The sequence below is a fragment of the Lampetra planeri genome, chromosome 21, assembly GCF_965212315.1.
Source record: "Lampetra planeri chromosome 21, kcLamPlan1.2.h2, whole genome shotgun sequence".
Classification (NCBI taxonomy): domain Eukaryota; kingdom Metazoa; phylum Chordata; class Hyperoartia; order Petromyzontiformes; family Petromyzontidae; genus Lampetra; species Lampetra planeri.
In genome coordinates, this window is record NC_136127.1 from 10470489 (window position 1) to 10486009 (window position 15521).

The following is a 15521-nucleotide window of genomic DNA, read 5'->3' on the forward strand; positions in this document are numbered from 1 at the left end:
GTTTTCTGTAACATTGTACAGTGCTACACTTTTAGGGAAGGATTATGCATCTGTCAATGTATTTATTTCTTCAGTGAAACTATTTAGGGAGCAAAGCCCCTCATGTCTAAGAGATCTCAAGTTCAGAGATGTTCTATCAACAAAAGGAAGCAGCCCACATCTGACATGAAAAAAAAACCGAGACAAATTATCATGATACCATCGAACCACAAAAGTAGAAGAAACATAGACACAAGTTACACGGCTGACATACTACGAAAGGTAGCGGTGATGGGTAATGGGGCCCAGTGGTAATCGTCATGCCCTCTGTGGTGAGAACAACTCAGAACTACATTGCGATGATGATGACGATGATGATGGTGGTAATAGCACTGCTTTCATTTTACAGCCTTGTCAATCTACCGCTGGATGAAAGGCCTCTTCACACCGTGAGCAACCCAGAGGGGTTATTATTGTTGTATTATTTGTATTATCAATGTATCATTACATTCTTGGTTCTCTCCCCGACAGACCTGGTCTTCACCTGAGGACGGCTGCTTGCGTTGTGGCCGAAACGTCGTGAGAATTATTTTATTATATTTTATTTTATTATTTTATTATTTCCATTCTACGTGACTTTACCGAAAGAACCAAGAAGATGAATCCCTGCAGTCACGAAATCTTTGAATCGAAATGTATCATTATTCTTTTTTTTTTGGAGCTGTGGTTCAGTGGCTGGCTATCGAACAAAGGTGTGGTCACAGCATCGCGCACTTTCGGATGCGCTCATCCGCGGCCGTCTGGAACGCTCTGCCCTTCGATATTGGGAAGCCACCGGAGCTATGCACTTTTAAATCATCGAGATTGAAAACTAATTTCTTTAGAGAACTGCTTTTTTGTGTTCAGTTTGTTGTCCATCCCCCCCACCTCCCGATTATCACGGTTGTCTACGTGTAATGCGAAAGAAGTTGAACATGCATATTGGAACGTGCTATGGATCCCCCCCCCCCTCCTCCCGAGTTTGATTCCCGACCAGGGCTAGCATCAGCGGTGATTATCTGAAGCAATCCAGGGGGGGAATTGCTTGGTCATGCTTCAGCACGCCGGTCACAAGAGTGCTGTGTCATGCACCCTACTCCACCCGACACAGACAATTAATAAAGCTGTCACGTGATGAACAACACGTGCCGATTAGTTACCGCTTCAGTGGGCAGGTTGTGACAACTTGATTAACTGGCTGTGGCGTGTGGAGGAGTGTGTACTACACACACGTTACTTGCGTCATTTGACCCAGAAATCTATTGAGAATCATGATATGCCTTGCAAAAGCTGCCACGGGGTTAAAGAAAACCATGTTGCATGGCGAGATGTTAACTACCTCGCCTGGTATACAGCAAGTCGTGGGTTTGATCCCGATCCTGACGCCTGCTGCTGTATATTTGGCGTTTGCATTTTCTCTCTCCCCATGGTCACGTGATGAGCCACTTCATTGAGCTATCATTTGTGACAGCCAAGTTGCTTCTGAAAAATAGCTCTATAGCCCAGTGGGCCTTATCTGGTAAAACACAAAAACTGTTTAGTTTAAATAGTTTAGTTTTATGATAATGATGGTGATGACGCTATCAAATCACATACTGTCTGTCCCTCCACCCATTCTCCCTTCTTTCTACTGTTACGATCGTCTGAAAGAGAGGGGGAAGAGGGAGGGTGGAAGATGCTCTGGATGCATCCACTCTCACCGGAGCGTGTGGGGCTGGAGTGGCACGGGGGGAGGGGGAAGAGACACCCTCTGTTGGCAAAGGATGAGAACTTGACGCCAGCCTTCTTAGGCCACATGCACCAGGGAATCGCCGGCACTCGATGGAGAAAAATAAACAAATGCCTCCTGCCTTCGAATTGGTGTCGTCAATGTTGTGTGGACTCGCACGCGCTCATACAAAGGTACCCCCCCCGCCCCCCCGCAGCTGTAGGAACTGGAAGGTTGGGCATCTCGTGCTGTTACGCACACGACCGTGCGTCCTCTTCGTAACGATTTTTCTCTCCAGCGTGTGGACGGATGCAGACACACGGTGCACAGACACTGCAAAGACAAAGATCCATCCCCCCCGTATAACCTACACAAGCTGTTGGGGCAAGTGCTGTTAGCGAGCACCTACGAAGGCCGGCACGGCGCACGAAGGGGTGATTCCACCTTTGGCTGCCGTTTTGTCGTTCGCCTCGACAACCTGCCACCAACCCTTCTGGGGACGTGTCCTGCACAAGCCCCCTGAGCTCTTCTTCAGAAGCGACCTGGCCACAAATGATGGCTCAACGGAGTGGCTTATCACGTGGAAATGTATAGCAGGCAAATACTCTAAAACACGTGATGTTGATCCTAAATGTGGAGGGAAAAACCGGAGGGCCAGGAGAAAAATCCACACGACCACGGGGAGAGAGAGAGACACGCAAACTCCAAATATACAGCAGCAGGCGTCAGGGTCGGATCGATCCCATGACCTCCTGTATACCAGGCGAGGTAGTTAACATCTCCTAGCCACCGTGATGATGATGAGAGAAAAAGACACACAGACTCCAAATATACAGCAGCAGGCGTCAGGATCGGTATCGAACCCACGGCCTCCTGTAAACCAGGCGAGGCAGTTAACATCTCGCCAACGTAGCGCCCAAGCTCGACATGCATACGGCAGCTGCGTGGCTACCCGGGGTGCTGCCAACAACTGCCCAAGCTCTGCGTTCCTCGACGTACTAAGAGGTGTTACCGGCCCATTAAATTAGCGGGAGGGAACCGGAGCGGCCGGAGAAGACTCACGCGTGCCAGGTAGGTGGCGGGGGGGGAAGGGAGGGGGGAAGCGCTTCTAGATAGTAGGCGTGCTCCGCTCTCTCCCGCGTCGCTCGGCCGTCGTACGGGCCCAGCGCGTTTCCCCCGTGCCCGGGCGCGAGCGCGGCCAGAGGAAATCCTTCACAGAGACGGCGCACATTCATCACGGGGAGGAAACAGCTCCTTCGGTATTGAGTGCTCGCGCGCGTGTGTGCGCGTGCGCGTGTCTGTGTGTGTGTGCGTCTGTAGTGGTTAGCGCGCTGCACTGTGAACCCGGCGAACCGAGTTCGATTCCTGCTCACGGCCAACACCAGTGGCGATTATCTGAACCGGTCCTGGGCCTGACCTAGGTCGACTCAGCCTCAAATAAACATTGCCACTGGAGAAACAAAAGCGTGTGGCATGCCGGCCTTCACAGGTGCTCACCAACAGCACTTGCCCCAAGTGCTGATTAAGGCCCTACATCTTCGTCTCTATGGAGAGGAGCACCAGTGCAGTGCTGTAGCGCACTGCGCTACAAACATAGCAATCCAAATTCACATCCCACTCACAACCAAAATCAGTGGCAAACTTCTAAATCTCCTCCTGGGACCTACCCTAGATCGACTCAGCCTTCTATAGGTACCGGAGGTGGTGTGTACATAGCACCACTGGGGAGACAAAGGCAGCCGGACGTAGCACTGGCCACAACTTTTTCAGCGTGGGAGGAATCCGGAGAGCAGAGAGAAAAAGCCAAATTCACGAGGAGATAGACTTTTCATGTCACGACATCAGGCCGATAGCGCTCAATGAAATAAAATTGGGCCGGATACAAAAATGTTTCGAACAAATGATACATTTTCTTGTTTATTTTTTATATTTACGTTCATACCACCGCAGAGTTTCCATTAATGACCCGCTTGATGCGCAGTGCATTCAGCTGTACTCAATAGTAACGCCCATACTAATCGAGCGGTCCATTTAACATCGCACAAAGGGTGCCCCACTGCAAGTACAAAATCTCTCGGATATCTTCACCGATTGGTCCTGTGCGAGGTTTCTTGGCTGCTATACATTTCCACGTGATAAGCCACATCGTTGAGCTATCATTTGTGGCCACTGAAAAAGAGCTATTTATCTCAGTGGGCCTTACCTGGCAAAATAAGAAATAGTTTAGTTTTAGTTTCCTTTATATTGCCTTCCATTGAGGCGACACGCAACATCACGCCATAATTACATCCAAAGCGCTCGCCACAAATGAACCACCTTGCTGATATTATCAAGGAACACAAAACATCATCACATACAGTATATAGTTTATACAGTACAGTACTGTAAATTGCTCTGTTTTGCTAAATCATCACCATTCCTTAAGACTCCTGGGTAGGCTAGGCCATCTTCGACTTACGATATTTTTGACTTACGATGGGGTCGTCGTAACGCATCTCCATCATAAGTAGAGGACTACCTGCATATAAAATAGGCGACGTTTCAGGAAAGTGCCTTTCCTCACAGCACATAAATAGCACATTATAGGCAGGGCCACCTCGCCGCCCCCCAGCTTTAACGACGTTACCACGCTTTCCTGTAAACCCCGTCGTCGAAAATGGGACGGACCTCCGTTATCCCGATGGCGTTCAGTGGAAACAGTCGGAACGTCTCATGCCGATGTGTTGCGTTTTCTTTTTTCTCTCGCTTTCATCGGCCGTGTTTTAACAGGGTCTTGACAGGTTACGAAAGAAAAAAAACCCCACACACAAAAGCAACGCTCGGGAACAAACGAAAGCTCCACGGCCGAGTCACGCCGGGGCGACTCATGCTAGAACGCGTTCGGGAGTCGCCGTTCGGAAGACGCCGCCGTGAGTCAAAGTCTCCGCGTCGTCGATCGATCCGCGCCGGCGACGCGTGAACGTCGTGCGAGCGGATCGTCGTAAAGCGGAGACCGCCTGCAACGGCACTTTATTTTTTTACGTGGTCAACTCCCCACCCCCACCCCCCCACCTTCTTCTGAGTATATTTTTTACGTGCTACGAAGCAGGTCCACTGCCCAAAAGCCACCTGATAAGAAAGTGCTACTCACGAAGGTGTGGAGTTGTTTGTGCGTTGCTTTGAGGTTACGCGGAACGTGACGTCATGGTCGTGCGGTGCGTGTGTGTACGTGCGCGTGCATGTCGACTCAGCCTCAAATGAGTACCTGGTGCTGTGTGTAAACACATCACCACTGGGGAGACAAAGGCGGTCAGGAATGGAGCTGGCCATCCACCCCCTCATGAGCCGTTTCGGCCTTCATGGGTGCTCGCTAACGACACTTGCCCCAACAGTATGTTAAGGCTATACGTACATATGTACGTATGTTGAACTTCTTTCATAGCCCACCGTGCTAATCGGAGGTGTGGATTACTGCTCGTCACGTGATTACCACGAGTAACACTTCAGCGAAATCGGCTCCGCTCCATTTGCTCCACCCTACCCCTGATTGGCTGCCCGTTCACTTAAAATTTGCTTAAAGGTTCAAAAGTTATCGGTTCGAAGGTAATTTTTTAATATAATTATTGTCATTGAAGTTCAACCAAGCGAGCACAGAAGCACGTTAGCTTCACACGCTCACGACGTCGATCACGCGAGGAGTGAGTAAGTGGCCGTCACTTAAATGGCTCTCGGAAGTAGATCTGTGATATCCGCTTCCTTGGGCCGCTTTCGAACACGGCTGCGGTGCTCTGCGAGAGACCCCGACGGATACCCCATCTCACCACGCGGCAACCGATGGCACAATCCGGACCAAGGACAAAACGAAGATTAAGAAACAACGGGGTTCAACTTTTGTTTGTTTGTTTTAAACGTAACATTCAATCGAATCCCAGTAACTACATCGAATCTCCACAGGCGTTAAATCGTTCCATCCTCAACCTACGCGGGGCAGCATGGGGCGCTTGTGCGTGTTGTGTGTCAAGCTCGGAGATGAGCCTTGCTGGCCTCCAGGGTCTAGTTTGAGACCAAAGTTGACCTCGGTGGCAGCGGGGGGCGGGGGGGGGGGGGAGAAGGGGGCGGGGGTGGGTGGTGTGACCACGCCACTGAGAGCGGGGAGAGCACTCGCGCGCCGTGCTCGGGGAGGGAGCGCAGGGAGGTGGAGCGCCACCGCTTCCACAATGGCGCGGCAATTGTAAACTTCCCATCGAGGGGCAAGCCCACCTTCCTGCACTTCCTGGCCGAGACCCAGAGCAAATAACGAAATCGGGTCCACGCCTAAAATCGGCACCCTAATTACCCCCGCCGCGCTCCGAGATATGGGGGGGGGGGGGGGGGTGAAAAAAAAATAACGTGAAAAGCCGCTGTGCGCCGACGGTTCTTGCGCTCGTGTGTCATGCGTAAAAAAAAAAAATTGGCGCTCGCTTCGTTGCAAATCTCTGCGGCGTGGAGTAGGAACCGCAAATAGCTTCGCAGGAAAGCAGCCGGCATCCGATCTTATCATTGTCTCCGCTCACGCGCCGGCCAGTGTATGCTCCGGTTTTCGCAAATTACTTTCTGTCGATCGCCAGTTGCGGTGCAAATCGGTGGCGGCTGCGGTGGTGGTGGTGGTGGTCGCACCTCCGATTAGCAAGGCCGGCTGCATGAGGTGCGGAAGAAGTTCGACACTGGACGGTGAAAGTGTACGCTTTTGTGGAAGTGATGAAACGGCATTTTCATCGGTGCAAACCGGTTGAAAATGTTTCGTCTTTTTCCCCTAATTTATCCGGATTGGGCAATCAGCGTCGCGTCGTCACGAGACGCAGAATCCGTTCGGATCCCTCGCACAGCAGTGCGACCCTTTAGTGTCAGAGAACGCCCCAGGGAAGCGGACATCACAGAGCACAGAAGGGAAGGCAACAGCACCATCGCACTCGCTCAGGTGACGCACCTCCAGATGACTGGGCTGGGACCATCCACTCGCTACTCACCAGAGGTTGCAATCGGGTACCCGATACCCGTACCCTACCCGATACCTGGCTACCCGTACCCGGCCGGGTACGGGTACGGGTACCCGTTTGCGACCCTGGTGCGGCCGGGTACGGGTAGGCCGTGAGTCACTGGTGAGTAACCATTTGTCACTCATTTCCCAACGTCTTGTCTCTTCTCACAATTCAAGTTCCTAGAATCAACCCACCCGCGCCTGCAACATGGCTTCATCCCAGAGGTCGCAATCGGGTACTCGTACCCGTACCCTACCCAATACCCGGCCGGGTACGGGTAGCCGGGTATCGGGTAGGGTACGGGTACGGGTACCTGTTTGCGACCCTGGTGCGGCCGGGTACGGGTAAGGAATCAAAACCCGTTTGCGACCTCTGCTACTCACTGGAGAAAGCAGGTTTCATCCGACGCGGCTGCCTGGAATTCAAACCCAGGGCCTCAGCGCTCCAGACCTCTTAGAGAGGAGACAATTTTGCATTTTTTTTTGTACGACGCGGATTTTTATTGGACACTGTTGCCAAAGTTTGGCAAAAGGCATTATCGCGCGAGGATGTGGATTCACGAATAATTTTAACCGCGGGGCTCCCACAAAAGCCCTCTCTCCCTGTTGGCTTCTCGTAGTCTCGTTTGCAACATATGCTGCGACTAAATATGAATGAGGGGCAGACCCGATGGCACAGCACGGCTCGGGCGTGGCGGGCGCACCTGTTGCCAAAGAGGTTTGTATGTGTCATGATGAACTTGTTTCGCGCTGTACACAGCCAACAGTGCTCATCGGAGGTGCGGTGAAAGGACAACAAACGCAACACGAAAAGCAGTTCAATTGCAATGAGTTATCAATCTGGATTCAAAAGTGCATAACTCCAGTGGCTTCCGAATATCAGAAGGCAGAGCGTTCCAGACGGCCGCAGAAGCGCATCTGAAAGGGCACGATGCGGTGACACGTCTGTGTTCGATGGTTAGCAGCCAAAAGCCGCTACTGCGAGGATGACCTGAGTTGAGCGTGATGGTGGTTTATGCTCCTTGACGAGACCAGCAGCAAGGCATTGTGGTTCATTTGTGGCAAAGCACTTTGCATGTAATGAGTGCAAAAAGTGCAATGAGTTTGGGTTGGCAGGGTGGGGGCGCAGCGGTGACACTCGCGCCTCACAGCACGAAGGGTCTCGATTCGATTCCCGACCCGGGCGCCTTTCGATGTGGAGTTTGTTCTGCATGGGTTTCATCTCCCATTATCCTCCCATGGCTATAACAAAAAAAACGGCAACCTTAAAACGAAGCTGATGTAGATGCAGAGCAACAACAGGTGGTCAAGCCCAGATAACCGCGTCAGGAGTAGCGGAGTGCATCGTCGCTGTGATGTCTCCTTCGTATTTGTCGATCGGGGTGTTGCGTCGTCACACGTGCTCCGGTCTAAGTTCTGGACGACCACGGTCGCACGCTTAAAACTGCCCACCGACCGCGACAACTTGGCAGGACCCATTCTGCCGGACGAGTCGGAGCGCCGCAGACAGACAGAGAGAGAGAGAAAGCGTGGGACGGTGGCTCCCACCAGCTCACCTTCGAGTAAAACTCCGTCGTGAAAGCGCCGTCGTCGAAGGGTTTCGTTTCCAGGTGCTCTGCCGGGAGAAATCCATCCCGAGAAAGACGGACGTGCAAAGTTGGTCAGAGTCGCTGCACGTTGTTTTACAAATGTTAGCTCGTTTCTAAATGTGGAGGGAAAAACCGAAGGACCCGGAGAAAAATCCACGCTACCACGGACAGAGAGACACGCAAACTCCGAATATACAGGTGTCAAGGTTGGGATCGAACCCACGATTTCCTGTATACCAGGCGAGGTAATTAACATCGTATGAAGCAGGGGGCGAGAATGAGGTGCAGTCCAAGCATCTCTTGGGGTTTATTCCAAGAAACCTCGCACAGGACCAATCAGTGGATATGTCCGAGAGATTTTATACTTGCAGTGGGGCACCCTTTGTGCGATGTTAAAAGGACCGCTCGATTAGTATGGGCGTTACTATTGAGTACAGCTGAACGCACTGCGCATCAAGCGGGTCATTAATGGAAACTCTTCAGTGGTATAAACGTAAATATAAAAAAACAAGAAAATTAATCATTTGTTCTATACACTTGAGTGTTTTGCCAAATTAAATACTATACCTCTTGCAAGGTGTCCGCCCAGCGTGGAAGAGTAGGCCAAACACCCTCTAGAAGGGCTCTCCAGAGTGCCCTCTCATGGAAGCCCTTCTGCCGGCAGTGACGTGAGAAAGATATTTCAGGGCCGCACCATTACCTTTTCGGCTACACCTATTAGCGCTCTTTGTTGCTGGCCATGATGTCGTGATAAGAAAAGTCGATCTCCTCGTAAGTTTGGCCTTTTTCTCCGTGCTCTCCGGATTCCGAGCTAGTTAACACGTCGCCACTGCGGCGCCTGCAGCGAGACGGCGCGCGTCGCCACGCCGCCGGGCGAGTGTCGGCGAGTGTCGGCGAGCGACGACGAGTGTCGGCGAGCACGTTCCCGCCGACACGGGTGCCGACAAGATGAGACGCCCGGCGGTCGGACGCGAGCGAGCGCTGCGCAACGTGACAAAGCGACAGATTTCCTGGAAAACCGAAGCTTTGCCCCGCGCAGCGAGGAGGCACCACTCCCCCTCCTTCCACCCTACCACCCCCCCCCCCGCGCCCCCCCCACACACCGCCCCACCACCGCACGGGCGAGCGACCCATCGCGAGACGAGGCCCTCATGGGCACGGGAAGCCTCGGCGTATCGGGTGGCGAGGGCGGTGTGCGATCGTGTAAACGCAGGGGCGACTCCGCCGGGCCGCCGGGAAGGGCTTTAACCATCGCACGGACGCGCACGCTCGCACCCATCGTTTGGCACGCTGGTCAGCTGCTGTGCTGTGTTGTGGGAGCTGTAGTGTAGCGGTTAACGCGCTGCGCTACGAACCCATGTTCGATTCCCGCTCGTGTTCAACACCGGTGACGATTGTGTGAACCAGTCCTGGGCCTCCGCTAGGTCGAATCAGCCTCAAACCAGTACCTGGTGCGATGTGTAAACATCGCCACCGGGGAGACAAAGGCGGCCGGGCGTGGTGTTGGCCACACACCCCCTCGTGTGTCGTGCCGCCCTTCATAGGTGCTCGCTAACAGCACTTTCCCCAACAGTCTGTGAAGGCTATACGGGGGATCTTTGTCTTTGTGTTAAAAAGCCGCCGTAAAACAAGCAGGCCGGGTTAGCTCAGCGGCCAAGAGCGCAGGGCTGGCACGGTTAAGGTATTGTTTAAAATTATTACATCATTATTAATGTTATATGTGACATGTATATAATATGTTCAACGGTTGCTGAAAACGAACCGCCAAGTCACAAAATTCCAAGTGCTAAGAAACAAACCGCACCTTTAAAATGGTGTAAGTTCTAAGAGTTATCACGTTTCTTGCATTGAGCAAAGTTTTAAGAACTTTGGGGGGGGGGGGTGAAAGAGACGATGGGATGACAGGATGAGATGCGAACCGAGGTATGAGGCCGGGTCTCAGCAGCATGCGATTAAAGACTGGGTGTGTTCCGTGCGCAACGTGTCGATGATCTCAGCTTCAAATTTAGTGCAGCACTGAAATTGACCTAAATTCCGCGCGTCGTTCCCGAGTATCAGAGCGGTGGGAAAGTGCTGCCCCCTACTGTGCGGTAGTTCTGCGATACCCGGTTCCGCCAACGGCTGCTGCTGCACTCTGCGAGAGATCCGAGTGGATGCTTCGCCTCACGACGTGACATCCGGCTTTGGCAGCTGGCTGCGTAACTTGCGTACATCAGACGTACGGGCACAAAAGCCTCCCCAAACCACCCACCCACCGTGTCGCACTGAGAGACTGTTGGGGCAAGTACTGCGATCGAACGTGCACGTGAGCGAACGAGCGCGTGCGTGCGCGCGACTCACTGCGGCTGACCCTGGCTCCGCTGTCACGGTAGTCTGCGATCTCGGCGTCCTTGCGCCGGATGCAAGCGCGCAGCTCGGCGCTCTCGCGGCTCAGCATGCGCAGCATGCCCAGCGCCGGCGCCACCAGTTCGTCCCACACCTGCACGCCGGCGGGATGGCACCGACCGGTTCGGACGGACGGACAGACACCGATGCTGTTAGCCTTGGCCCGGAATCGAACTAGGGCGTTCGCTTTTCGATTTAAAGCTTTCGTGACTGCAGGGATTCATCTTCTCGGTTCTTTCGGTAAAGTCACGTAGCAGGGAAGAAAGAACCAAGAAGGGAAGTAATAAAATTACTAAAATTACTTCCCTTCTACGTGACTTTACCGAAAGATCCAAGAAGATAGGGCGTTCGCATTCAGGGTGCGCGGCAGCAGCGACGGTGGAGAGGATTGGGGCGAGAGGCACGGATGAGCAGGGTCAAGCTCTTAGCTTGCGTATGCAAGAATGTCATGTCGTCACAATTATATCATCATATATCATCATCACCATCACCTAACCATCATATCACCATCATCATGTGATCATAATGATCATCTCATCACCAGCTCGCTCTTGCAAATGAGACTATCCTAGTCTATTGGGTTCTCATGTTGGTAAAAATATAATTTAATGTGCATCGATGTGTCCATCAGGAGTGGGAAACCTTTTCCTTTCTGACATCATCTTAACACAGGGGTTAACGTTTACAGTGGTACGATTCTGAATGGAGTTTTGGGTTAGGCCACGCTGATCAGATCAAAATTTGTGCCATTAAGAGCCTCCACCACCCGCCACATCCAAAATAATGTCCAAGCATTTGATGCACACATTATATCAGCTTGCCGATAAGTTGAAGAGCAACTGACAAATAGAAATCCAGCAAAGTTATTTGGAGCTCTTGTATTTTTCTTCTGGCTTCCTAGATCTCGTCCAGACGACGACGTTTTATACAGTTTCAAATTAAAACCTCGTGTCATCTAATCGCTAAACTTGGTCACGGTGGTGGAGGGGGGGCGGGGGATCGTTCTTCAACTCAACCTGCGTGCTGAAACAACGCTCGCAACGCGCGACGACTCGACCGTTCGGCTGCGTCGGGTGGCGGAGGGCGCCGACGACACAAAGTCGGTCAGACCCGACGACCGATTACGGAAAGGCGTCAGGGGCCTCTCACCGTCGGGTGCTCCGCAGGACTCAGTCGGAACTCCCAGCGAAGCGGCACGCCGCTCATCCGGCTCTGCAGCGCGACCACCGCCACCGTACCTCCCGCCTTCTCTTCCGGCTCGGCGGGCTCGCGTCGCGTCCACGAGAAGGCGGCTGCGGCGGCGCCGGCGGCGCCATCGTGGCGATCGGCGGCGGCGCCGGGCCTCGGCAGCGAGCCCACGGCCTCGCGCAGGTGCTCGCACACACGCTCCACCGGCGCTCCGAGCCGCCGGTTGAGCTCCTGTCGTGAGAGGCACAGACGTCACGTGGCTCACGGAGCTCCACACTTTCAAGTTTACATTTTTCGTATGTAATTCGGCCGTATGAAGGAGGAGGTGGGAGATGGAGGGGAGGGGAGGAGGAGGTGGGAGAGGAGGAAGAGCGCCAAGGCCAAGTTTGTGCCACAATTACACTCAACGCGTAAATATATTACGAAGCTTGGGCTAGGCCAGAAAGCGATCTGAGAAAAGCTACGTCGAGCTCACGGGAAAAGTCGATGGACAAATCTCACGGACAAATCCAGCGAATCAGAGACAGGACACGTTGATTGAAACTGCGTCAAGCTTACTCGGGGGTGAAAGACCAGCAAGTGACCAGCCTCAAGATTCTCGACACAGTGGACCAAACCAAAAATGTTTTTCGCAACAATTACACGCTCAACAATTACACGCGTCATGCTTTGCCCCTCCCCCCGCCCCCAAACACCAGCGATCCGATCAACTGTCACAATTCAGAGTCAACATTCAATTCAAGGATCAATCCTGTACGATTTTTACTGACCCTTTTTGTATTGTTCGATGGGTCTCTCTGCTAAGTCTACCGGTCTCTGCATATATTTTATAAGGCTATATCGGTCTCTGTGCAACTCTGTAGAACTCTGTGGGTCTCTGCTAGTCTGTGTCGTTTGGCCAGAGTACTGATTTAATACGGGGCCTGTCTCGCTTTGCATTTATGTTGAACTTCTTTCGCACCTTACGTGGCCAACCGTGCTAATCGGAGGTGCGTAACGGGCTACCAGTCTCAAAGGGCTTTTACCTGCATATCACGGCCACCTAGTAACAACTGCTGCTCGAAGCGTGCAGGGTTTACTTTGGCCATGTAATTAAGGGATTGGGTTACTGCATTAGGTAAGTGTTTTGTTAGGGGGCTTGGTTGACGCTTGGTGTGGCAGCAGGGTTTGTCACTGTTACAATGACCGGCGCAGTGCAGCCAGGAGGGGGACGTGGAGGAGGACTGGCGGGGAACACACGCCCAAACACAACCCGCCCCCGCCCCCGCGTCCACCGAAAAAAAAAAAGATGTCAACACGCAATCGCCCCGCCGCCGTTTCCTCGCTGCGGCCGTCACGGCCCGGCACGTACCGTGGCACACCGCCGCGGAGGTTTCTGCGCCTCGGAGATTAAGCGAGCAAAACGCGGCCAACGTAAGCAGAGGCCATCCCTCCGGGAGCGAAGAATTGTCCCTTTTGTTCCTTTCACGTCGGTAATGAATATCTGCCAGGGACGTCAGCATCGTAGCTATCAAGTGTTCATATACATAACGCGCAGAGACAACCTGCAAGTTCATCGGGCCCCGATCATCACTTCCCAAGATTTTTGTTTCATTTTGGCTGGTTAAGGTGGCCGATAAACGGCGTTGCCAGGAGGTGGCAGGGTGACACAAGGGGGGGGGGGATGGGTGGAGGGCCTCAGTTTTCCAGCGTGCACTTCTTCTTACGTAAGGCGGGAGGGAGGAGGTTGGCAAGTGAGCCAGTGGATGGCTGACAAATGTTTGAAATGCTGCCAGCGAACGATGTAATTGGGCGGTGTGTGTGTGTGTGTACTATGTCGTGCCGAACCAGCACCGTGAACCCCGGTCATCCTCGCAGCAGCGGCAACTTTTGGCTGACCATCGAACAAAGACGGCCACCGCATCGCGCGCTTTCAGATGCACTTCCACGACCGTCTGCAATGCGCACTTCCTTCTGCTATTAGGAAGCCACTTTTAAATCTAGATTGGGAACGCATTTCTTTAAAACTGATTTTTGTGTTTAGCTTGTTGTCCTTCCTTGGCACATGTGATTAGCATGGTCGGCTACGTACAGTGGGAAAGAAATTCAACATACATCATATGACTTGCAGCTCAGCACACGGCAGATGCCTGTGCAACGCGACTCACGACCTCCTCTTGATACCAAGATCCAGGATGGTCACGTCTATGCGCCGCTTCTCGGTGACAGCCCCAACAGTCTGGAACGATATCACCCCTCTGCACATTCGCAGCATCACCTCAATCGCCTCCTTCAAGAGACACTTAAAAACTCACCTCTACAACCAGGCGCTTTCGAGCGACTCTGAGCTTGGCTCCGCGCCTCTGAATTGCGGCCGTTACGTCCGCAAATTTGCGCGCGTTATAAATTGCATTCTTATTATCATGAGATCTTGGACTTGCGTTTTAACCACCCATGATGCTAAACCTGGGTTCTCAAGCATAGCGAGTTGACTTTTTAAATCAAAGATTTGCTTTTCTCCTTATACGCGTAGACTCGACGACATTTCTTTGTCGACCCACCGCCGGATGAAGGCCTCCGCATGCTGTGGCGGGTCACGGGAGTAGTCTGGCCACACCTCATCGTGCTAACCAGTGCCAGTCGGGTAGTGCCCAGGGGACTCGGTTCAAACATCGCTCGCCACCGACATTAACCGTGGCCACTTCACATCGAACTAAACCGGGTTTCCTCTGTGCACCGCAGCCGGCGGAAAGGGCCTCCGCTAGAGGGAAGCTATAAATCGTCCAAAGATCCCCCCTTGGAGGAGGGTAATTTTGGCCTGCTCTACCACACTTGGGCCGGACACCTTTGAAGAGACGTGAGCGTCCCACGCTTTTGAACCCCCACAGCGCGCGACTTGCGAGACCGACACGGATCGCTCGTTACCCCGAGTCGCTTCCCAACGCCCTCCGCGTTCATCTCTTCGCTCCAGAAGTGCGCCATGTCGGACAGCAGCAGGCTGTATCCGCGGGACGAGAACGAGGCCTTCATCAGGCACGGCCTGTCCTCCAGCACCACCGAGGTCCACGGCTGATCCGCCAGGCCGGCTCCAAGCCTCCCGTCGTGGTCGTTGTCCATCGTTCGTTGTCCTTAACCACCCAACCCCCGCCGCGCCTCCTTGATCAGCGCGATTGGCTACGTACGGTGCGAAAGAAGTTCAACATACGTACAAATTACTCCAGAGTTGGTCACGTGCACGCAACACAGCCGTTGTAGGTTCATCCACTGCTGGATGGGGGCCTCATGCTCGCCATCAGATTCTACTCAGTCCACGCCAGATCAGTTGCGCGATTTGGTCGCGTGTGCAATCGCTTACATACGGCTGACATCTCTAGCCTCTCGACGTGCCATTAAGAAGGACCATTGCCCGAAACGTCACCGATTACTTTTCCTATTTGCCCAACCGGTTGTGTGTCTTTGTGTGTGTCTCTCTCTCTGCATGTGTGTCTGCCCATGCTGTTCCCGAGTCTGTGTTTTATCATTCATTCTTACCTGATGATGGTTGCTTGTGTTGCAACCGAAACGTCGTATTCTATTGTTTGATTTTATTGTCTATGTGACTTTGCCGAAAGAACCAAAGAGTAATTCGTGCAGTCACGAAAGCTTCGAATCTAGTTTG

The 15521-nt window shown here is 52.9% G+C and overlaps 1 protein-coding gene across 1 annotated transcript in view; it reads right to left on the reverse strand.

The window, feature by feature from the left end:
- Positions 1-15521, reverse strand: part of NHEJ1 (non-homologous end joining factor 1) — a 38785-nt gene that overhangs the window by 22188 nt on the left and 1076 nt on the right. The window contains exons 2-5 of the mRNA XM_078603959.1: positions 14789-15037; positions 11846-12115; positions 10652-10790; positions 8279-8337 (exon numbers count right to left, since the gene is read on the reverse strand). Of these exons, the coding sequence (XP_078460085.1) occupies positions 8279-8337; positions 10652-10790; positions 11846-12115; positions 14789-14980 (660 nt within the window). The 5' untranslated portion in view covers positions 14981-15037. The remainder of the gene's footprint in view (positions 1-8278; positions 8338-10651; positions 10791-11845; positions 12116-14788; positions 15038-15521) is intronic.